The 26,031-nt window shown below is 36.0% G+C and overlaps 1 protein-coding gene across 6 annotated transcripts in view; it reads left to right on the plus strand.

Moving 5' to 3' along the window:
* phactr1 (phosphatase and actin regulator 1) overlaps positions 1–26,031 on the plus strand; it is a 43,562-nt gene that overhangs the window by 12,301 nt on the left and 5,230 nt on the right. For 2 of the 6 annotated variants that reach the window (XM_077233711.1, XM_077233707.1), the window contains exons 2-10: positions 16,651–16,815; positions 17,792–17,872; positions 19,172–19,270; positions 20,525–20,707; positions 21,274–21,517; positions 22,852–23,027; positions 23,149–23,305; positions 24,571–24,626; positions 24,707–24,768. In XM_077233711.1, coding sequence (XP_077089826.1) covers positions 16,651–16,815; positions 17,792–17,872; positions 19,172–19,270; positions 20,525–20,707; positions 21,274–21,517; positions 22,852–23,027; positions 23,149–23,305; positions 24,571–24,626; positions 24,707–24,768 — 1,223 coding nt within the window. The remainder of the gene's footprint in view (positions 1–16,650; positions 16,816–17,791; positions 17,873–19,171; positions 19,271–20,524; positions 20,708–21,273; positions 21,518–22,851; positions 23,028–23,148; positions 23,306–24,570; positions 24,627–24,706; positions 24,769–26,031) is intronic. The other 4 variants (XM_077233712.1, XM_077233709.1, XM_077233708.1 and 1 more) reach the window with 3 other exon arrangements.

The following is a 26,031-nucleotide window of genomic DNA, read 5'->3' on the forward strand; positions in this document are numbered from 1 at the left end:
TCCTGGCTGTCCTGAAAGGAGTTATAGGGCCCTATAAAATCCGTTTTATTTTTTCCCAAATTCAGTTTTATTTATTCCCAAATTCAGTTTTTTCCGTTTTAAAGGGATAGTTCACCCAAAAATGTAAATTCTGTCAGTAATTACTCTCCCTCATGTTGTTCAACCCCGTAAGACCTTAGGCTTCTAAGGGATTGAAACTTGCCAGCCCCGAAAAGTTATTAAAGACATCGTTAAAATAGTCCAAGTGACTACAGTGGCTCTAGTGTTGTCACGATACTAGAATTTCTAACTTCGATACGATACCTTGAAAAATATCGATATTCGATACCATTTTCGATACCACAGAGAAAAAACTGCCACAATATTAAGGGGGTCTTTTTTTTATTTAAAGCTAAATATTACAAGTCTAGAACATGACAATGAGGTATATTTTACATGAACAAAAATGTCCTGAGTTCTATCGGTTAATATTTTTTCATTGGACCAGAGCTAACATGATCCGTTGTGTTTTTATTACCTACTGTTATCAAAGATTAAAATATACTGTAACAAATGCATTGGTCATCGGTCATAAATGCTGGTTAATACATTAACTTAATTTGATGAACAGATTTAAACGCAAACGTGTGTGCATCACACGCGGAAACAATGCTCACTGGATCAGCATCTAGTCAAGTTACCTTTATTTATATATTGCTTTTAATAATACAGATTGTGTCGAAGCACTTAACTGTATCAAATTGGAGGATAGAGTGTCAGTAATGTATAATAATAAGGTTAAACATTCAATTTTCAGTTAAAGGCATTTCATTATTGAATTCAGAGATGCCATTGTCTAGCTCAGTTTAGTTTAATTAGTATATGTGTAATCAAATTGATGATAATCGCTAATGAAGGCAAATTGCAGAATTAAATAATAATTTTTGAATAAAGTTAAACAGACACAAATTAATTTACATCTGACCACAGTTACAATATTTACTTGTCTACGATTCCTCAGTCAGATTATGTTAACTTTAAGAATTACAGTGAAAAAACGAAACACAGACTCATATCAACAACAATACTAGGCCATCTTGGTTAATGTTTCCGAAAAGTTAAAATGAGAAGAGTTACAGTGTTTCAGGATGTTTTTAGCAGTGGTGCAGGTCTGTCCAAAAAACAAACACCCCTGATGCTGAGCATATGCTTACTAAATGGTACCCCTGGAGCCAATTCCTTAAATGTTTTCATCTATAAAATAATTTTACAAAATGAGTGATGAGAGGGATATTGATAGTCAAACAATCTTTTGGGTGCCCGCAGCCCGCTCGCAGTGTGAAGCGCGTGTCCGCGCTATTCTCCGACATGCCCGCTTGCGGTGTGTAGCGCGTGTCCTGTCCACGCCATTCTCCGACTCCGACATGCCCGCTCGCGGTGTTCTTTATCAATCAACCAAAGCCGGTCGCGGGGACGCCGCACTCGCCATCTTTCCATTCACTTTTGCTATTTAACCAGAGCGAATGAGACGAGTGCGTCACGTGTGGTGTTTGTCAACGCGCCTTTGGAGAGAAGTGAAAGTGACTGCTCGGCTAGTATTGGTGTATCGATACTTCGGGAAATTAGTATTGGTACCGTTCAGATATTTCAGTATCGATATTTATCGAAATATCGATATTTTTGACAACACTAAGTGGCTCAATCTTAAGTTTATCAAGCGACGAGAATACTTTTTGTGCGCAAAAACAAACAAAAATAACGACTTTATTTCAACTATTCATTTCCTTCTCTGTTGGCCTCTAGTCAGTTAACTTAGTGTGATAGCGTAGAGCTACGTCACACGTAGGCTCATTATTGGCCGACGCTGGTCATGTGTGTGTGATGCGTGTGACGTACAACAACAGAAGCTTACGCTATTACACTAGTGAACTGACTCGAGGCCCACAGAGAAGGAAATTAATAGTTGAAATAAAGTCGTTATTTTTGTTTGTTTTTGCGCACAAAAAGTATTCTCGTCGCTTGATAAACTTAAGGTTGAGCCACTGTAGTCACTTGGACTATTTTAACGATGTCTTTAATAACTTTTCGGGGCTGGCAAGTTTCAATCCCTTAGAAGCCTATGGAGGAGTGATCCAGCTCTCAGATTTAATCAAAAATATCTTAATTCGTGTTCCGAAGATGAACGAAGGTCTTACGGGGTTGAACAACATGAGGGAGAGTAAATACTGACAGAATTTTAATTTTTGGGTGAACTATCCCTTTAATTTCTGCAAATTCCTTTTTTTCCGTTTTAATTTTTGGGAATTCAGGTTTTTTTTACCCGTTACTGTTATTTTAGTCGTAAAAAGAGTGTGCTTTTAATGTTGATGATCATAATATACACAAATAAAATAGGAATGACCTCTGCCTCTACACACATAGCAACAAAATCCTCAACAAACTCTTTTCTTGAGTCCGAAGACTTGAATGCAACAGGAGTAATGCACATCTGTAGGGACGTGGTGGCCTTGCTAGCGTTATCATTGTACTTCTCCTTGTTCTTCTCAAGGCTTTTGGATAACAGGTGGTCAGTGCATGTATTTTTGCGCTTCCAGTCAACGGAATGTTGACAAAACTTACAAAACAAGGTTCACCTGACACATAAAAGTCAAGTGGGAACTGCTCGGCTCGGTACTGAGGGCTTTGCGTCGAGTTTCTTAACTTTTTCACCGACGAAAGCAGAGTCGTGGAGAGCCGCTTCGCCATGCTTTCATTGTTTTGAAGGGGGCAGGGGAGCTGAAATGACGGGAGGGGTTGTGTCGCCCAGATTTGCTTCCCCCGGTCTGCATTTCCCCAGACATACGTTCTTCTCCCACATAAAAACAGAATTTCTTTCCAAATATGCAAAATTCCGCGTTAACACTAGATTCCGCGTTAATTTGCCAATTCCGCGATTCCGTCCGCGATTCCGTGATCGCAGAAATTATAGGGCCCTAGAGTTATGGATGATAAACATATAGCTGAATGGAGAAATTGTGATGTAATGTTGGGTTGGCTGAGACTAGGTTTAGTTGAAGGTGATGGTCCTTCATCCAGCAAGAAATGTCTGTCAGACAGGCTGAGATGCGAGCAGCTCCCGTCAGATCATCTGGTTGTAATGGGAGGTAGAGTTGTGTGTCATCAGCGTAGCAGTGATAGGAAAAAACATGTTTCTGAATGACAGATCCTAGTGATGACATGTAGATGGAGAAGAGAAGTGGTCCCAGCACCGAGCCTTGAGGCACTCCAGTACTACAGTAGATGTTGGGTCTTAGACACCTCACCACTATATGCCACACTATATATATATAAATATAATATAATATATATATATATATTAGTGCTGTCCGTTAAACGCGCTATTAACGGCGTTAACGCAAACACATTTTAACGGCGTCAATTTTTTTATCGCGAGATTAACGCTCCTTTTGGCCTAGCAAACTTTGTATTTTTTTCACATGCTCTTGCAACAACTAGTAACGTTAGAAAAACTACAACATCACACCGGATAGCTAGACCGGAAACAAAACAACAGGCACGCCGCACGTACTTGTTTGGGCTTGCGCGCCGATCTAGAGACATACACTCTCAATGCAATTAGGGCTGCAACTAACGATTATTTTGATAATTGATTAATCGGACGATTATTTTTTCGATTAATCGATTAATCGGATAGAAATTATATTAGATTTTTTTTTTTATTATAACTAAATAAAACCGTAAATCAGGGTATTTATGTGTAAAAGTGTACTTTAAAAAGTGCAAAAGCCACACATTGAGTTTTACTAATATCAATATTTGCATTGTTTTTAATGATAATTGCTGATGGCAAGTTGACAAACATGATTATTGTTAAAAAAATGATATCCAACATATTATGTTTTAACACAATTTTTGTTAAAACAAATTTACACAGACATGTTGTTCAGATGTGAATATCTGAACTAAAAACAAACTAAAAACATCTAAAATATATAATTCATTTAATTTTTATTTAAAATTAATTATATATAAGGAATATAAGGATAATGAATATAATATATATTATATATAATATATAAAAGAATAATATAAGGTTAAATTGATTAAATAAATATAGAAAGACTGAAAACAATTGTGTGAACGTAGAGCCGCAGTAGATCGCGTTTGAAAAACAATTAAAACTTAGTAGACAAATGCTATAAAAAGAGAACGGAATGGAGGTAACGTTACCCAGCAAGCTAACAGGCTTGAGTAAAGGACAGGAGAAATTATGCATTAGTGTACAAGCATTCGCTGAAAACCACTGAGTACAGTGACTAAAAAACAATATTTTACTGCTGCTGTTATTAACTGCCTTTGTATTTAATGCTTCACTTTGTAAAGACCGTTTTAATTTAACCTATTTCTGCGGTAGCGCTATTTTAATCCATCACTTACGTTGCGAGCGAACTGATCGCGCAACCTGATGCTCGAGACAAAATACAGACATCCCAAGATCCCGGAAGTCCCGGGAGTCTCCCGCATATTGATTGCGGCTCCCTGATGCCCGCGAATTAGTTCAAACTCCCGAAATCTAGAGCGCGCAAGCAAGAGCGCACATGCGAGACAGAAGAGACTGCTCCAAACCGTGTAGCGCGTGCGCTCGGCAGAGCGCCTGAGGGAGAGAGACCTTGCGTGTGTGTGCGTACCAGTAAACGCTCCCCGTGACGTAAGCAGACCAACTAATCGATAATGACATTCGTTGACAACGATTTTCATAATCGATTATAATCGATTTTATCGATTAGTTGTTGCAGCCCTAAACGCAATGGAGTGCGGTGCGGGACTAGATTTGATGGCCCAGTGCGAGGGCGGGCGCGAGCGGTAATGCACTCACTCTGTGTGTGCGGATACGGGAGAATAAAACGATTCGCGGGACTCCCGCATACTAGAAATATCTATGAATAAAACATAAAAACTAATACATTTTTATTCATATGTTGCAGAAAAGCAACAAGAACAACTAAAACAAAATAGAAACGATTTACAGGCCAGAGTTTCTTTTTATAACATGTTTGCAGCGTTGAGGGATGTAGCCAATCACAGACATATGTGTTGATTTCTTGAACGCAATGACCAATCAGAAGCATTTAAAATAGACTACCCTCACTGCTCAAAACTGACTTTTTGTTCAGTGCTGAATTCTGTATGCTGGCAAATACTCAAATTATAACAAACAAAGTTTATATATTATGAAAGATGCATTGTGCAGTCAGCTTCATTGATAATAACAGATGTGTGAGATTGCGATGATGTCAGCTTTTTAGGAATTATTAAGGGAGCGCACTTTGCGCGCATTCAGTCATGCCAAACCATGCACTCAGTAACCTGCTTGCTTTTATGTTATAACAGTGTTTTTTATGTTAATGCTTTAATAACAAATAATTTATCAGGAGCATTTATGCTGATGTGTATGGCAGAGATGGGGGATTCGAGTCACATGACTTGACTCGAGTCAGACTCGAGTCGCAAATTTAAGGACTTGAGACTTGCTTGACTAAATTAAGAAAATGACTCGACTTGACTTTGACTTGAGATCCAATGACTTGAGACTTGACTTGACTTGAACTGTATGACTCGAGAATGACTTGATATACATTTATCATCGCAACATCAATTGATGAACAAAATGAAAGCAACGGAACCATTGATGCCAGTCATCAGATTCTGCGCGATTGCGTGACACTGCACAAGCCCAGAAAAAACATACATTGCTGTGAGCGCGCTAAATACAAAAACATCTCCCAGCATCGTTTCTTTTTGGATATAAACACTAGAAATTGACTATATTCATACAAGAAGATTTGCTTTACGCATAATAACTGGCAAAGGATATCGGCCGACCATCACAACCTCGAACAGTCGAACTTCATTCACCACGTCTAAAAGTAAGCTATGGCTTGTTTAACCTGTTTGTTATAGTTAATTTGACTATCTTTAAATCGAGAATATTGGTCAAAACTGCATGCCTCTTTATACACAATTATGTTTTCAAATGTAGCTTAATGTTGTCAATATTCAAATGATAATTAATGATGTCATATGTTTTGTATAACATTTGCCACATTTCTTTTTAAATCATGCTTTAAAGCCAAATATGTCGTTCTTTCCAATGACAAAAAAACAACATAGAAAACTGTTAATGTTTTGTCGTGTTTTATGTTTCTCTTAAAGCAGGGTTAGATGTTATCAGGGGTTACATCTATTAGATGTTATCAAAATACCAGCAGAATTAATATTGCACCCAAAATTCAAAATGTGGTGGAGAAAAATGCCCTAGTATGAATTATTTTCATAATTATAACATATGGTATTAAAAAAATATTTCCAGAATATTGACGCGATTGCAAATATGATAATGATTTTATAAAACAGTTCAGTATACAAAGAGTGAATATTGTGATGTGACATTTAGACATAACCTAATATTCCAAATATTTTCTGTTTTTGCTCGATTTCTCCAATGACAATAGTTCCAAACAAGCCACAGAAAGAGTTATGCGTATTTGTGATTCAGTGACCGAGTTGCTTAGTTCCAGAACGAATCTGCCGTTTTGAACATAAGTTAAATGAATGCTTCTATGACTCGTACATTAATACGGTAATTTGGCGCCACCTATTGCCGGTTTTAACTTCATAATTAAAAATATATAACTTGTACTAAGGGGATGCCAGTTAGAAGAATGCCTTTGGTCGCATAGGAATTACACTTGAATTGTGAATTGTTTAAATACCTTTTAATGGTCTTCTGCAATGTTTGAGGCATTTTTATTTTTTCATGCTTTAATGTTGGCCTAATTTCAGTTACATTTAGATTTTTATTGTAGTAACCACTCAGCTATATGTGGAAATGCATATATTAAAAAAAAATGTTGCAAATAAAACCATAGTCCACAATTCTGTAGTTTTAACTTATTTTAATATATAAATTCAGTGAAATTGTCAAACGTTTGTATGACTTGCCAGTGACTTGTGACCCAAGCTACGACTTGACTTGACTTGCTTGACATAAGGCAGTGACTTGACTTGGCTTGACTTGCCTTTATAAAAAATTTACTTGGACTTGCTTGAGACTCGAAGGTTAAGACTTGAGACTTGCTTCTGACTTGCACATGTGTGACTTACTCCCACCTCTGGTGTATGGTGGCGACACGTAGGCGAAAGTATTTGGAGGTAGCCTACAAAAAAAGAGTCTATTTGCGGGCGGGAGCGGGACAAAAATGTTGCGGGCGGGAGAAAGTAACATAGAAAGTAGTTGAGAACGTCAGTTATAACAACACACGTATTAAAAAAATGGACCGGTTTAAATCGGGCTCGGGCTCATAATTACAGTTTATGTGTCGGGCCGGGCTCGGACACAATGCGCACGGGCTCGGGTCGGGCTTGATTTTTTCGGCCCGATCTAAGCTCTACAATGGATGACTTCAGACAGAAGCACATGGATACCACAGCTAAGAACAAACTTAATGCTGATCCACTTTTCCATGTTGATAAGAGCATTAAAATTAGAAAAAATAATGAGACAAATAGAAATCAAGGGACATTTAGAATAGATAAAAATGTGCGATTAATCGCGAGTTAACTATGGCATTAATGCGATTAATCGCGATTAAATATTTTAATCGTTTGACAACACTAATATATATATATATATATATATATATATATATATATATATATATATATATATATATATATATATACTGTATATATGGTAAACATACCTATGAAGCTCAAGTACCCATTAAGCACACTACCATATTTCAGCTCAGATTATAAAAAGAAAAAAATAATGTTTTATCCTACTTGATGTCTTAACCAATTGATGTGTTTATTACTACATACCTCCTGTAATTTCAAGCAAATCAGACCATTGCACACTGAGATATGGGTATCTATGTGTTCACACTGTCTGGTGGCCATTTTGAAAGTTGTCTGAAAACTTTCACCAAAAGAGGAGCCCCTTAAATGTGCATTTTTTAAATGTTTAAGCCTTTATTTTGGGTTAGTATAACTACTTACTGCAAAATTAAGCGATTAATGTTTAGACCTTTGCATGTTATATAACCTGTGACATGGATGTGGGAAATAATTACAGATAAATCCAAAAGATAGTTTTAGCAACATAACGCAGATGCTACAGATCATAGATACCGTACTAGCTGTATAAGATTGTGTGCTACACTAATATATTACTTCACAGGCATTAATGGCTTGTACTTTTAAATCCAAAATATTATACATTTACAGTTTATTGATGGTCTGTGATTTTACACTACTTTAATTTTAATAAGACTTCATATTATTGTAAGGTGAGCTTAAAGGGTGCACCACTATGAAAATCAGAGCTTCAGTGTGACATCAATTAGAAAAAGTATAATTTCACAGATATTGTAAATAATAGTTGTTCATATTAAAATATGTATAAAAGTTATACATGACCTAGATTATTTATTTAGATTAAATCTTGTCCTTTAAATTTCACGTAATATGTATTAGTTAAAAATAGTTGCTGCTCCAATTAAGATCAGTGTGCTCCCTTTAAGCTCATTCACATTGAACGTTTATGGAAGTAAAATAATGCCAAATGTTTTTGAAATAAAAAGCCTGTTTAATTGCACTACTTGGAAAAAAATAGGCATTGCATTAATAACCATGCTTGTATTTTAATGCATTGTATTTTTAGGGCTTGCATTTTTATGGGCTGAAATTCAACATGGTTGAATATTTAAGCTGTGAATATTTCAATTAAAAACATTTCAAACACATTTTCATTAGTAAAATTTCAAAAATCCATATTCACCCTTTCATATTTCACTTCCAAAATATTCTATCTGTTTAAAAATACAACCCATAATATTCAACAGGCAATTTTCAGTCCATTTTATTTCGCTTTGCAAATTCGCTTCCACAAATTCAGTGGTTCAAATTCGACAGTAAATTCAACATTGACGTCCTGGAACTGCAGGAAAAGCAGTAGATTACCGAGCATACTCTCCATCTGCTGTTAGTCGACCTCACCAGCAGGGGGTGCAAGCGCTTGTTGTTGACGAAGACCAGCAAAATTAGAGCAAGTCATTCATTCATAAAACTCATTTACAGCAATGTAAGTGTATTTGTGATTATTATGACGACTGTTTTTGTTAAATTCGGTGCCTTCACGGTTACTTTTCCTGTGTAGCCTACATGCATATTTCTCTACCGTGAACGAGATCATAATGTTATTCCCCGATGCGGATATACAGATCCAATGTTACATTTTTGAGGTTGACAAGACATATATTTCTCTTGGTTGTTTAGTTGCCTTAACTTTACATTGTGGCGATGTGCTGCATGCAGGCTATTCCCCCTCAATACTTCAGGATTCTCCTGCTGGACCTGTACAACGCTTAACGTAGCTTAATGGACTAGTGATGTAAAAGTCCAAACTCACAGGCAAGCAGATGGACTCAGAATAACGCGCACAGCTGAGCGTTTCCCAGTGATAGACTGGGATAAAGATGGCTTGATGTTGGACATTCGCACATTTAGGGACCGTCTCTAAAGTTTATACGACATTGGTATACACGTTTCTAACTTCAATAGCATTTGAATAGAACGACTTACAGTCATAAAACCAACTGTAAAGTGTTCATGTAGTGTCAGGCATAATGTGCACCCTTTGGATTTTTGATATTTATTCAAATAAATTTAAGTTTGCTATTGAAGTTAGAACCGTACATGCCAATGTTGTATGCAACTTTAGAGACGGTCCCTAAATTCGCGAATGTCCAATGTCAAGCAAATTTTACATTTAGTCATTTAGCAGACGCTTTTATCCAAAGCGATTTACAGTTAAACTAACAATAGGACAACAATATGCAAGTGCTATGATCCCAGTTTAAGCTAATGCAATACACGTAGGCATTTTAGGACTTGTATAATAATTGATCAAGTGTTGATTTTATGCCAGTATATCACGAAACGCTCAGCATGAAACTTTGCGCGTAAAGTTTACAATCTGAGTCCATCTTCTTGCCTGTAGCCTATATAGTAGCCTACAGCCTACATCCCCAATAAGGTGCAAGATTGGTCTTTCATATCACTGTATGTGTTAAGCGTTTTGTCCTGACGGAAAGGGAATCCTTGAGTATGAGGTATTGAGGGAAACCGGTCATAATCCTGTTCATGGTAGAGAAAGCTGATGACATGTAGAATACACAGGGAAAGCAACAATGAAGTTATTGAATGAAACATAAACACAGCTTTTGTGTGTTTATCATCTTTTCCGCATATACTGTCACAGATAATCATTTCCATTTTATGAATGAATGTGTTCGTCAACAACAAGCGCTTGCACCCCCTGCTGGTGAGGTCGACTAACAGCAGATGGAGATTATGCTCGGTAATCTACTGCTTTTCCTGCAGTTCCTGGACGTCAATGTTGAATTTACTGTCGAATTTGAACCACTGAATTTGTGGAAGCGAATTTGCAAAGCGAAATAAAATGGACCGAAAATTGCCTGTTGAATATTATGGGTTGTATTTTTAAACAGTTAGAATATTTTGGAAATGAAATATGAAAGGTGAATATGGATTTTTGAATTTTTAATAATGAAAATGTGTTTGAAATGTTTTTAATTGAAATATTCACAGCTTAAATATTCAACCATGTTGAATTTCAGCCCATTAAAAATGCAAGCCCTAAAAATACAATGCATTAAAATACAAGCAGGGTTAATGCAATGCATATTTTTTTAGTGTGCAAGTAGTGCAATTCAACAGGCTTTTTATTTCAAAAACATTTGACATTATTTTACTTCCATAAACGTCTATGTAAATACATCATAAACAGACTTTAAATATTAACTGATGGTTGTCACCAATCTTTATAAATTAATTAATAACTTATTTGTTTCACAGCCTTGAGATGACAAAATCTAGACAGAATTATAGTTTATTCTGAAATACCAACTTCAGAGCTCTTACACATACACACGGGAGCGTTTGAAAGCAGGCGTCTATCAGCGGATCAGTTTATCAGTGGATATATTAGGGATCCTCTGATAGACGCCTGCTTTCAAACACTGATAAGAAAAGCGCTCGGTGAAGACATGTTTTTGAAGTGTTGATCATTGTAGCAAATCACAGAGATATATATATTGAGCGTGTGAACGCATTGGTCAATCAGAGGTGTTTAAAGGAGTAGTTCACTTTAAAATGAACATGACTTTCTTCTTTCAGACGAATACAATCGGAGTTATAATAATAAACACCCTGACACTTCCGAGCTTTATAGTGGCAGTGAATTGCAACCATCAGTTTGAAGCTCAAAAAAGTGCATCGATCGTAAAAGTTTCATATTTCAAACTTTATGAAGTAACTAGCTTCAAACTAGCATACGGATTCAACTTAAGTCTAAAACGCAACTTATGCGAGTATTGTGACGCACTGCTGATATTTAACTACGCCATGACACACTTCGCTACTTCTGACATCACTAGTTGCGTAAGTTGCTTAAAATAGCACTATGCAGTTTTTTTAGCTTAACTGATCAGCTACAGAGTTATTGGAATGGTTATATGACTCTTTTCGGGTTGAATGGTGGTCGTCTCGCCCCCCCCCCCCCCGGTGCCTGTGAGCGGAAAAACCGCACTTGCAACTTTGGGCCGGCAGACCGTCGTCAGGAAGTATCGCGTGATTTCAGCTCTAGCGATGTAACAAATTGCTTTACGGCATTGCACAGTGCACTCATTACACGCATACACGCCCACATCCAGGATCCGGCAATAGCTATAAGAACAACTATCGTCATAGCTAAGCCGGCATATAAGAAGCAGAAAGCTAGGCAAAGCAAAGAAAGCATTGTCGGGGGAACAGAGAAAGAGGAAACGGCAGACTGACCGAGCGAGGAGTCAGACACGAGTAAACATCAGACCTGCGTTTCCAGAATGGCGAAAAAAACGAAGAAAACGCGGTCGGAAGAGTCTAGAAAAAGGTAACGAGAATCTGACAGCGCGAGGAACAGGACAAGAGTCCCACTCGCTCAGGCTTTCACTGTTAAAGTTGATTCCTGCGATTATCATGAGAACAGTTGTCAATATCTCACATAATTATCAGGACATAAATAAGCCATGTTGTAAATAGTGTAAATCAGCGCAATTTGCAAACTATTATGATAAATTGCAATAACCATGTCTAACAACATCATAACCGACATTGTTACGAAATAATGCGACGTACATGATACACTTTATTGGTGTCATCTGGCATTTAGGCTCAGGTAAGCCTAACGCGGTAGGCTACTTTATTATTATAAAGTGCAGAGGCCGTGAGTGCAGATACGCTCTGCGTGAGTGGTATTTACGACAGTAACGTTAAATACAAGTACTCTACAGCGAGTCTAGGGGGCGCTGTTTGACAAAAACAGAAATCCTGCATAGTGCCGCTTTAAAATAAACACAAAACATGTTGTGAGCTGATTGCCAACCGGGGTGTGCTTAAAGGGTTCAAAACGTACCCATTAAGCACAGACAGACTTTTTATAATTAATGATGTACATCTTAATTGAAATACTTTTGTCATTTAAAATAAAATCAAATAATATAATGTGAACGATTAATATTTTATTTTAAAATAACTACTTGTACTAAAACCAATATCTTGCTCACTAAAAATGTCTCAATGTAGATTTTGGTCAGCTTAATGGGTACGTTTACCCTAGTTTCAGGGCCTAACATTAAGGCTTGTCATCTGCTTAAGTTATGTGCGTGAAAAAATAGGATTTTTTTTGTTTTGTAAATAATTTTTTTTCCTGAATCAATATTCTCTTCTATCAGCTTTGACATATTTAAATCTGCATTTTTGTGATATTTACCCAGAGGACATTTATTTTTACCTTTTATAAAGGGTACCCCCCCCCCCCCCCAATCTTATTAAATACATGCTTTATCTTTTATTTAAAATTCTTAAATTTGATCAATAATTTTTATTATTATAATTATTAGAATAATAAATAGAATTATTAGAATAATAAAGACACTATAAGGCTCTAACCAATCAAATGAAATAATTTACTCTGGAAAAAAATAAAACTGCATTGAATAATGTTACGAGATTGTCTTCAATCAATTTTTTTAATATACAAAAAAAAAATTGTGGGGGGAGAAATTATACTTTTAAACATGAAACGAACTGCCAGTAGGTGGCGACAGGTGACCGTCTTAATGAGTGAGTCATTGAATCATTCATTCAAACGATTCATTCAAACGGCTGATTCGTTAAGGAATGAGGCAGTTGTTTATGAATGAGTCATTGAATATTTCACTCAACCAATTCGTTCAAAACGCTGAAACATTCAGTAATGAAACATGGCATTGTGTTACTGTGAGATGCGAAACAGCACTCTTGGTCGTGTAATGTTGCTTAACTATATCATATGTTATAAATATAAAACCTCCACACTTTAAATTTATATATATATATTTAATATATAAAATAATTAAATATAATAAAGAATCTTTACATTTTATATAATAAATGTAAGAATTAGGTATAATTACATTTTTAATATTTTTATATTAATATATTTAATATTAATATATACATTTATTAATATATAAATATATATAAATTATTAATATATATATTTTTTTAACAAGTACAAGGGTTTCATGTTTATTGCATTATTTTAGTGTCACATGTTACCCTGATGATGCTTTGTTATAGTGTGCACCATTTAAATACGTATGTAGTATATCGTTTTTCTCAGTATTGATGATTTCTTATGTTATTACACTATGCCACTAACATGAGAATGTCAAGTGAGAACTAATATGCCGGCACTGAACTTTTGGCAAAGCCACGTTTTATTGTTTGGTTATTTTTGTCTGTTGTTTTATGTCCTTGGATTCTGCAGTTGTTGGTTATGCTTGATGACCTACATTCATCGGTCAGATGTGAGGCTGAAGTGAATGTTCAGCAGTAAAACCCTTCTGGAAAAACAAGCGTCGTTTTTTCCTTTTACCTTCTGTCTGTTTTAATGCGCCAGCAGCCTATTTTTACAGCATCCAGAATTCTTCCAGTTTTCCCAGAGGAAGTTTCCAGTGATTTCAGTGCAGTAGCCATTTTTGTTTGTGAATTTAGCTTTTATATAACTTCTATAAATGTAATTTATACATTTTATATTTATATAACACTGCCGTTCAAAAGTTTGGGATCGGTACGATTTTTAATGTTTTTAAAAGAAGTCTTGTCTGCTCATCCAAGGCTGCATTTATTTGATTAAAATTCAAAACAAAAATTTAATATGGTTAAATATTACAATTTAAAATAGCTGTTTTCTATGTGAATATAGCCTGACAAGCCAGACCCACATCAATATGTTGGGTCTGGGAACACACCATTGGCAGGGCTCAATCCAAGGGTCGGGATAAACGGTTGGCTTTCAGATTCCCTCTGCACGCATTAGGATAGCGCTACAATCAACCAGAGCAACGAAGAAGGTGACGTAGTCAGAGCGACGGACTTCAGTGCCGTTCTTTGTTTTTTCTCAAAGAAAAGCTTAACTCCAAGTCTTCCAGAGTCGCGGCCGATTTGAAAGACCGCTGTTCGCCGGCAGCAGCTGAGCATCAACTTCTTTGTTTTCAAGTAGCAGTGAATTCACGTGGAACCGTCACAACTCTGCCGTCATTATGTTAACCCCGCCCAACGACTCTATACACGATGTGATTGGCCTGACTAGAGTTTGGTTTTTCCAGCTCGCAAGCCAACGGAGAGTTGCTAGACGACATTGGCTGCAAACTAAAATTTGCTGCCGCTAGGGTGTGTCTAGATTTCTAGGCTAATGTGAATATCTAGTAAAAGTCTAATTTATTCCTGTGATCAAAGCTGTATTTTCAGCATCATTACTCCAGTCTTCAGTGTCACATGATCCTTCAGAAATCAGTATAATATGATGATTTGACCCTCAAGAAACATTTATGATTATTATCAATTCAATGTTAAATGTTGAAATTCTTCAATTATTTGATTAATAGAAAGTTCAAAAGAAAAGCATTTATCTGAAATAGAAAGGGAGGGGCGGAGAAATAAAATAAAGTAATACTTTTATTCAGCAAGGATGTATTAAATGGGTCAAAAGTGACAGTAAAGACATTTTAATGTTACAAAAGATTTTATTTCTAATAAATGCTGTTCTTTTGAACTGTCTATTAATCAGAAAATCCTGTTTACCAGATTGATAGCAATAATAAATATTTCTTGAGCATCAAATCATCATATTAGAATGATTTCTAAAGGATCATGTGACACTGAAGACTGGAGTAATGATGCTGAATATTATATACGTGATTATATATTATATATTTTATACGTGAGACAGTCTCTTTCATCTAAGTAAATGAATGTTCTTTAACCTATTTTATTTGAGTTAACTAATGGAAAATGTAATAAAAAAAGGTCTGCAAACTTCATCGTAATCCTACACGTGTGACTCAAAATGGGAAGAAAGGGTGGAAAACCCTGAAGATAGTTTCATGAGTTTTTCCAATTACTTGATCCTAAAGGTATTTGGTCTCTGCCGTGACATTTATTATGCAATTATTCACTTACTTTCTAAACCATCTAAATTCATTTGACTCGTTTACTTGATTTATGAGCTTGACTTTTTAATTGCAGCTTCTGGAATTTGTTAGTGTAATCCTGCTAGTTTATAGATTTGGTTTGTAGATTGACTTGTTAAGGGAATAATTCACCCAAAACTGAAAATTGTCTTCATTTTCTCGCCCTGATGTTGTTTTAAACTTGCGTAGGTTTCTACTTTATTAAACGCAAGATTTTTTTTTTCTCCATGCAATGAAAGTGGTTATTTTTCCTCTTAAAAAACACGGTAGCTTAGACATCTTTGATAGGTTTAGTACTAAGTGCTTAAAGTGCTTGAATTTTACTTTTTTGAAATGTAAATCCTGGAAAACCCTTGAAATCGGCCATATTTAAGAAAAGATACTTGAAAAGCGCTTGAATAATTGAAAGACAATATATGTAAAATTAGTGTTAAATTTTATTGATAAAATAATCTTTTTACACAAAATGAACGCTGCAGCCCATCTAATATAGATATATAGTCATTTCACATGGTTATGAGTGTGATATTACTCATAAATATCCAAGTATATGTTACAGCCTTCATTCTTCAGGTCAATCATATATTCATGGAAGAATAAATCCGTTTGAATAAGGAAAGCGATATCTTTGCCATAATATACTTTCAACGGTTAAAGTTTCCTCAGTCATTGCATCTCCTGCACTTTATTATTTGTACCATTTTGTTTTATTAGTTTATTTTTATGTATCTATTTACCTTTATATATATATATATATATAAAAAGTTATAAGTACACCACAACAAATTAGAAATATATAAAAAAATAACTTTTTTTATTATTGAAAAGATAATAAAGAAATTGTTTGAGAAGTGAGATCTCAGTCCTTAAAAAACAAAAAAGTAGTGCTTCTGAAAGTCCTGGAATTTCATTTTACACTAGCCTATATAATCTCTATGAAACAGTTTGGAATACTTTGACGGCAAATTATGGCAGAATTTTCATATTAGTGTCTTAATCCTTAAAAACGTGTTTGTTTGTGTGTGTTCAGCAGAGGGTGCGGAGCGTCTGGCGGCGATGCGCTCGGATTCGCTGGTTCCTGGGACACACACACCGCCCATCCGCAGACGGAGCAAACTGGCCAGTCTAGGGCGACTCTTCAAACCCTGGAAATGGAGGAAGAAAAAGAGCGATAAGTTCAAACAGACGTCTGCAGGTTCGTCTTCTGCCTGAAGATGTGTTCATTTATACACTAGCGCTCAAACGTGTGGAATAATTCATTTTTTATTGTTGTTGAAAAATGTCACTTATCCTCACCAACCTGCAAATTTTGCTGCTTAATGTTTTTGTGAAAACCGTGATATATTTTATTTTTTTAGGATTCTTTGATGTTCAAAAGAACAGCATTCATTTGAAACAGAATCCATTGTAACATTAAAAATGTCTTTATTGTTACTTTTGATGAATTTAAAGGTGCAGTCTGTAAGAATGACAACTAGTGGTTGAAATCGGCACTGCAGTCCAAATACAAAAATATCGTAGATCGAAGTTTCTCCCGCCTCCACAGACTCGACGCTCACACGGATCGCCAGTTTGAGACACCCAACAGGAAGGAGTGCAATGGACAATTAAAATTGGCAACATGCAGTATCACAGACCAAAACAATATCAAAACATTCCAGCCTGAAAAACGCTCATTTCAAAGTAAAATAACTGGCTGTAGAAGTGTTTTTCAGAGAAAATAGTATATGAACTTGGCATGTTTCCTCAATATGTGCACATATGCTTTAGTAGAGTGAAAAAGCTACATGTAGAACCTTTAATGCATCCTTGCTGAATTCAAGTATCAATTTCCTTTTTTTCTTTGCTTAAAAAATATTTTTTTACCCCAAACCTTTGAAAAGTAGTTATCAGAATTTGCACAAAAATATGAAGCAGCGCAACGCATCCAACATTGGTAATAAAAAGAAAAGAATCATGTGACACTGGAGTAATGATGCAGAAAATTGAGCTTTGATCACAGGAATAAATTACACTTTACTATATATTCACATAGAAAAGTTATTTTAAATTGTAATTGACTGTATTTTTGATTTTTAAAAAAGCAGCCTTGGTGAGCAGAAGAGACTCACTCAAAAACCTTCTTACCGACCTCAGACTTTAGTGTGAGTGGTTTTGTGAATGCTTCGCAGTGCTGGAGAGGAAGATGTCGACGCGTCAGAGCAGAGAAGAGCTCATCAAGAGAGGCGTGCTGAAGGAAGTCTATGAGAAAGGTACGTGTCTACATCATACACACTCATAATAAATGTAATTGGCAGTGACATCACGTTTATGACACTCTAGATGTTTCAGAGATTTTGATCTACTGGAAATAAGTGAGACTAGCCGCGTTGCCATTACCCTTCAAATTGCGCAAATTGAAATTGCGAATTGAAAATACGCCCAATGGTAACGCGTCAATTTCGCAAAAACTCCAATTTATCGCAAAAAAACGTTTTTACGCTCGCATGAGGTGGTCTTTCAGGCAATTAGAAAAATAACTATTTTGCAAAACTGCAATGGAAACAGTTTTTGCGCATTTACAGTCACCTGACATAGATGACGGTGTGTGTTTGGACAGAATACGAGACAGAGCTCTTTATTAAACTCATGAAAGACAAGAATTACAGAAATACTGGATTCTAAAGGCCACTGCACACTGAGTCCGAAATTTTCGTATGCGTTTTTTCGTATTCGTGATTCGGTGGCTCTGAATTTTCAAAACACAATTCAAACTGCTGGCTACGGAAGCGAAAAACGCAGAAAATTGAACCCGATTCGTGTGACCCGAGGCAGTGTGCAAGCGTGATTGAAATAACTCGAGGTCGAATTATTTTTTTTAACGTGCAAAAATTTCGTATGCGAATTTCGGGTTCAGTGTGCAATGGCCTTAAACCTCAAATAAATGCCACAATCTCAAATAAATGCCACAATCTCAAATAAATGCCACAATCAAGACCTCGAAGCAGAAATTAGGGAGAAACTCCTCATATGAGCCACTCACAAATATAAGGGTCTTTCCTTGCCATTAATACTTGGATAACACGCCTACGTCTCCTTCCATTAATAATAATAATGTCTAGTGCGGTGGCTGGGATATATATATACCTACAACATCCGTTGCCATGATTCTTGGAAGGATTATCGCTAGAGGGAGAAATTACGTTTTAGTCGCATGACATCGGTTAATGGAAATGCCGTCATTTCGAGATTGTTCTCACTGCGGAACATGAAATCCACGGGGAGGAGTCGGATCCAGATCCAACTCCTCCCACCTTACATACACCTAAACCTAGCCAACTCCGCCCCCTGATCCCTAAACACACCCCTCATCCCTAAACCCAACCCTAATCCTACCCATCTCCACCCCTTGGATCTTGATCCGACTCCTCCCCGTGGATCTCATGTACTGCATTGAGGTGCTACTGGTCATTTCGCAATAGTTTTTATTGACATTTAGAAAAAAAAATGCTAAAGTTTTGCGCAAATCTGTAATGGAAACGTGCCTATTGAAACGTCTTTCTCTCTGTCAGTAGAGGAGGTCAGCGGTGACGTGTGTGTGAGTGACCTGGACAGACATACGGTCATCAGTCCAGGATCAGAGTCAGCTGACACCAGCGTCACAGCGGCAGGTGTGTTACACTACACTTCTTTACCAGTTTAGCTTTTTCCCTGAAGTCCACTTGTGAGGCCAGACGAGGTTTCTTGCACCTAAAACAGCCATACTTTGGTCTTTAGGGATCTTTTTTATTTTTTTCATGAGGTAATTCCTGATGCCGTACCTGTATTTCACACTGATGTGCATGAGGAATGCTTAATGTGTGTTGATGATATGCAAATGAGAGTGGTTATATGTTAATAAGATGCTGATTGGTGTCAATAGATTCTCAGAAAATGTATAATTTTTATATATATATATATATATATATATATATATATATATATATTTATATGTGTCTGTTACTGTTGAAAAGTTTGGGATCACAAAAAAAATTTATTCAGCATTAAATTGCTCAAAAGTGACTGTAACATTTTTTATAATGTTACAAAATATTTTTATTTCAAATAAATGCTGTTCTTTGGAACTTTATATTCACCAAAGAATCCTGAACAATTAAATGTATCACAGTTTCCACAAAAACATGACTGTTTTTTAACATTGATAATAATCATAAATGTTTCTTGAGCAGCAAATCATAATATTATAGTGATTTCTGAAGGATCATGTGACACTGAAGACTGGAGTAATGATGCTGAAAATTCAGCTTTGATCACAGGAATAAATTACACTTTACTAGATATTCACATAGAAAACAGCTGATTTAAATTGTAATAATATTTCAAAATTTTTACTGTATTTTGGTCAAATAAATGCAGCCTTGGTGAACATAAAGGCATGTCCACAGCAGCGGACGATATCGTTCTGTTTATTATAACCGCGTGCTGCAGTTTGGTCGTCTGTCGCCTTAAATGCTCAAGCTCTGAAAGCAGGATGGATTCTGATTGGCTGAGAAACTTTTTACCATTCTGAAAGTGATTCCAACGAAATCGTTCCTCTCTGCCGTTATCATTATAGTACGTTGAGGACTCTGTTATTCTTTTGTATTTAGAATGATGTTTAGAACTATATCTTTATCGTTATCATCCTTGGTGTGAATGAGCCTTAAAGGAATAGTTCACTTAAAAATTAAAAGTCATCACTTACTCACCCTCAAGTTGTTTCAAACCTCTATGAATTTCTTCTGCTGAACACAAAAGAAGATATTTCAGAATTTAAATTTTTAAGTGAACTATTCCTTCAAGAGACATAATAGATTTAATATATATATATTTGTGCTGTTGGAAATTTAAAACTTAAATTGTCCCATTCTCTTGTTCTCGTCTAGTGTCATTCTCAGAGGTCCAGTCGCCTGGAGAAACTGTTGCGTGTCTCTCATCTCAAGCCCCGCCCCCTGTGAAGCCGTTGCCTAGCAACAGTGTTGACATCACTCACGTGAGGCCGTCGTCACTGAAACAGCCTCCTGCCTTACCGCCGAAGCCATACAGCAGAATACCAAGCCATCTCACAGGTGACGCCCATAGACTGTAAAAAAATATGGACGTTGTGTCTGTGACGTCACCCATAGTGTTTCTGAAGAGCAGTTTTGAAGCCCAAAGTGGACGGAGCCGGCCGTCGCCATCCTGGCAGTGTCACTCCCGGATTAACGAAAATGGTCAGAGGCGGATTAGCTGAGGTGACGTGACGCTAACAGACAGCAGACAAACGGCTAGTAGTGACATCAGCGGCAATCCACCTGTCACTCAAGTGGCCACGCCCTTGATTATGCAGAACTTTAAGGCTTAATATAATTTAAACGGATAAGTTATAAAAATATTCACCCCCCTCATATTTATCATGAAGGGCAAAATTAGCTATATAGACCAAAACCACTTTTTGCACCAGGCTATAAACATGTTTTATTCTGCTGTAAAGTTGGGCATTTTAACATGGGGGTCTATGGGATTGAGTCTGTTTTGCAGCCAGTCTCTAGTGGCCAGTCGATGAACTGCAGTTTAAGTCACTTCAGTGTTGATTAAAGAGAGAGACCATGAAAACCGTCATGGAAAACATAACTCTGTCTCTTCTTTTCTTCAGAGACGCTTGCCAGACTGTCACCGCCTCTCCCTCCAAAGAAAGTGATGATATGTGAGCCAGTGCCCTCGTTTGCCCTCAAATGCCTGCCATCCCACGCGCACACACATCCACACACACATTCACACACACTCACACATGCTCACCCGCAGCAGTTCGCCACCCTGCCGCTATCTCTGCACCCGCCCAGCCGCATCATAGAGGAGCTAAACAAAACACTCGCGCTCACCATGCAGAGATTCGAGAGGTGAGGACACACGCACACACACTCTCACACACACACTCTCTCTCTCTCTCTCAGGGAAAAAATGCCCTCGGATGAGTTTTTGTCTCATATTTATATCATGATATAGTTAAGCAATATCACAGGAGTGCAAATGTGATATTGATTTTATACAAAAGTTCAGTAAAAAAGAAGTTAATATTGTGTAGACAAAATATTGTCTGTTTTTGCTCAATTTTGCCAATGAAAATATTAAAGATTCAATAACTCATCAAAAGAGCCATTTACTTCATTCCTGAATGAATCAGTCGTTTTAACTAATCTAATGAATGAATGATTCAATGACTTATGCATTTAGACATTATCCGCCACCTACTGGCAGTTTTAGTTTCTTATTTAGAGTGTTATTTCATTAAAAAAATATTTCCATATTAATAAAAAACCCATTATATGTATAGTTAAAAAAAGAGAATAAAATTCTGTCAGTTTACTGACCCTCATGGCTGTCGAAGTCTAAGTTTGTGTAATAAATTCTGTTGAATCAAATAAAACATATTTTTTTCTAAAGCTATTTTTTGTAATATCTATTTGATGCTTTTCTAATTTAACAAAATAATGACTTGAAATGAACTTTTGGTGTAATTTCACAGCCAAATTTGATGTGCGACTATTTTGCAATTAAGTAATTGCCACTTTGTGTAATTAATTAGATTAAAATCTCTTGACAGCCCTACACAGAACATATATTCTGCATTTAGACAGCCCTAATAACTATAACGATAAAGACATAATTATTATTAATTAAATAAATAAAAATATTATTATTACATAAAATAGGACCATTCACACAATATGGCAATAATTATAGCAATAAATTCTATTTCAGCTTTAAGCAGCTCTATATAAAACAATAGTGCAGACAATACTCTATAACATAATCGGTTAGTAATATTTCGCTGGTTCACTCTTGTTTTTGCATGTTCATAATTTCTTTATATGACAGTCTGACCAAAAATAATGTCACAATTTGGCATTTGTTATTCAAATAAAACAATTGACTCCAAGCACAATTATGTCATATGCCTTCAAAATCTTCAACACATTTGTAATAATATTTGAATAAACAGAGATAATACATATGAGAGATTTTACATGTATTTAATAAGTTACCGTCTAAACTTTACATCCCTGAAATACACACCTGTTGTGTGTGTGTGTGTGTGTGTGTGTGTGTGTGTGTGTGTGTGTGTGTGTGTGTGTGTGTGTGTGTGTGTGTGTGTGTGTGTGTGTGTGTGTGTGTGTGTGTGTGTGTGTGTGTGTGTGTGTGTGTGTGTGTGTGTGTGTGTGTGTGTGTGTAGTTCTGTACTGCAGGCGGTGCCATCTGTCCTGATGGAGACGGAAGAGGAAAAGGAGAACAGAGATTCAATGCACCAAACTCCCGCCAACACACACACACTCATCACACACACCTTCAGCACACATGAGGAAGAGGACGAGGAAGAGGAGGATGATGACGACGACTCGCTGTTTACAAGTACGAGATCTGGAATATACTGCATGTGATGTGTGTGTGTTTACATCAGCTAAGTGTGTGTGTGTGTGTGTGTGTGTGTGTGTGTGTGTGTGTGTGTGTGTGTGTGTGTCTGTCTGTGCAGGTACACTGGCTTTAAGGATCTTACGGAAAGATTCGCTGGCGATCAAACTGAGCAATCGGCCGTCGAAGAGGGAACTGGAGGATAAAAACATCCTACCGATGATGAGTGACCAGGAGCGACTGGAGTCCCGACAGCAGATCGGCACCAAACTGACCCGGTGAGGAACACACACACACACCATCACAACTACACAACAAAACTTTTGGTGCCTGCAATAAAATAAATGTTATCTTAAAAAATATATTTTTAAAAAATACTTCTTTTATTTCAGCTAGTTGCCAACATTTCTCATTTATTTATTATTTATCTCATAACTTGATATACATTTACATTTATTCATTTAGCTGACGCTTTTCTCCAAAGCGACTTACAATTGCTATATATGTCAGAGGTCGCACGCCTCTGGAGCAACTAGGGGTTAAGTGTCTTGCTCAGGGACATATTGGTGTCTCACAGTGGATTCGAACCCGGGTCTCTCACACCAAAGGCATGTGTCTTATCCACTGTGCCATCACCACCCATTGTTTCAGTTTGTTATTTTTAATATATAAAATATATAATATTTTAATAATAACAACAAACTGAAACAAAAATAAGTAAAAACAGTATAAGAATGTCAAAAACGCAACGAAATTACTGAAAGTTTAAATTATATAAAAAAACAATAAAAATGAATAAAATCTACATAGACATTTAAAAAAATAAAATGTTGAAAACATCAAAATGTCTCAATTTGACGAAAATTAAAGAAAATGAGACGTATAAAATTTTTACAAATATGTGAAATTTAAAATGAATAAAATCTACTTAAACTTTAATGAGAAATTAAATAAAAATAAAAAGAGAATATTGTTTTTTTTAAATGAATAAAATTTCCACGAAATTTTTACAAAGTATAAAATGTCAAAAGCACAACAAAATTACTAAAACTTTAACGATAATTAAATTTAACATGGAATTTATAGAAATTGAAAAAAATTAATGAAATTAATAAAATCTAAATAGACATTTTTAAAAAATATATAAAAAATTACAAAAACACAAAATTAATAAAACTTTAACGAAAATTTTAAAAAACATTAAAAAAATAAACTTAAAAAAATTAATGAAATAAAAATGTATAAAATCTACATAGACGCTCTTTAAAAAAGTGCAACTAGTTAAGAATAATACAGTTGTGATTGACACAATCACAGCCAATCAGAACATATCTGATTTCCATATGCAGCTCATTTGAACCAATGAGATTTCAATGTGGGCGGAGTTACACTTCTATTAAAATAGAAGCGAACTGGCAAACAAAATGCATTGTGTTTTGAGTATTTTGGCATTGTGATTAAATTGTAAATAATCACTTGCTGCTATTTTGTCAGTTTGTTTGACATTTTTAATAAATGAAGCTTGTTTTGAATCTGTGTCCAGTCGTCTCAGCCAGAGACCGTCAGCAGAAGAACTGGAGCAGAGAAACATCCTCAAACGTAAGACAACCTGACGCTCAAACTCAAACATCACGAGTCCTTGAGCTTCAGACTCAGTGTTTGCTCTTTCTCTCGTTCAGCTCGCAACGAGCAGGAGGAGCTGGAGGAGAAGCGCGAGCTGAAGAAACGTCTCTCCAGGAAGGTGACATTTCCCCAAATCCTGAGCTTTTTGGCTGTTTCTATAGCAACAAGCTATTCTAGGTGGCGGCACAGATTAGATTAGTTACGCAACATCTTTAGGTGTGTTTCGTTTCATTTCCTCTGCCGAGCACCCACTGAAAAACACGAGATATTCTCCATTGGTTTAAACCAATACAAAATCTTCTCTTCTCTCCTGGATTTAATGTTGCCAGAAGCTTTCAACCACTAGACTTTCACGATTGACTGACGAAATAAAAAGAAATTATGGATTTGCCTTTATTTCATGAGTTGGCATTCTCAAGTTATCATTTTCAAGTTATTTTATTATTTAATAGTTATTTTTGAGTTAAGTGCTTATTGTAAATAGGTATTTATTGAATTATTTTATTTACTGATCATCAGATATCAGTGAAAGCTGTGCAAACACACAGTTCATATATTTACTCCAGAAACTAACTCCACGAACAGTGATAGATGAGCCTCTTAACTATCGCGACTTCAAGAAAATCCAACGCAACTTTGAAGAGACCGAGAGAAACATGATTATGTATTTCTTCTCAGCAACACTGGACATCAAACACACGGCATACGCTAATAACTTTTCAGTACTGTCTACTGTCTCTGTATAACAGTTCTATCTAATAATGTATTGCAACGTGTCCTAAAATTAAAGAAAATGAGAAGTATACAATTTTTTAAAATATGTGAAATTAAAATGAATAAAATCTGCTTAAACTTTAATGAAAATTTAAATAAAAACGAAAAGTAGAGTAAAAAAATTCAATTCAAATTAATAAAATTTCGATCGAAATTTTAAAAAGTATAAAATTGTCAAAAGCACAACAAAATTACTAAAACTTTGACGAAATTAAAATGAACATGTGAAATATAAAATTAAAAAAAATTAAATTAGAAATACATAACCAGACGCGATGCGATAAGATTCCAGATAATTTGTCTGTCCACACTAGACGCGACTGTGAGATGCGTCAAAATCAATCAAAACCCACAGCCAATCAGAACAGCGTGTGGGCGGAGTCTCGCGGCAACAGAGTAATCCTGACGGCACTCGCAAGAAAATGGATAAGTACATAATCAAACTCAGAAATATTACACCATTGAAACATTATTCAAATACAGAGGCTGCTGAGTTACTAAAACAGTCTTTGTCAAAGAAAACACAGTTGTTTGTTCACAGTTTGAACGTTCTTGTTTCCATTTGTTTAATTTCAAGATCTGAGGTGAATTATCCATTGTTGCTTTT

This window comes from Siphateles boraxobius, unplaced genomic scaffold (assembly GCF_051911475.1).
Source record: "Siphateles boraxobius isolate OS27281-9 unplaced genomic scaffold, OSU_SipBor_1 183, whole genome shotgun sequence".
Taxonomy (NCBI): domain Eukaryota; kingdom Metazoa; phylum Chordata; class Actinopteri; order Cypriniformes; family Leuciscidae; genus Siphateles; species Siphateles boraxobius.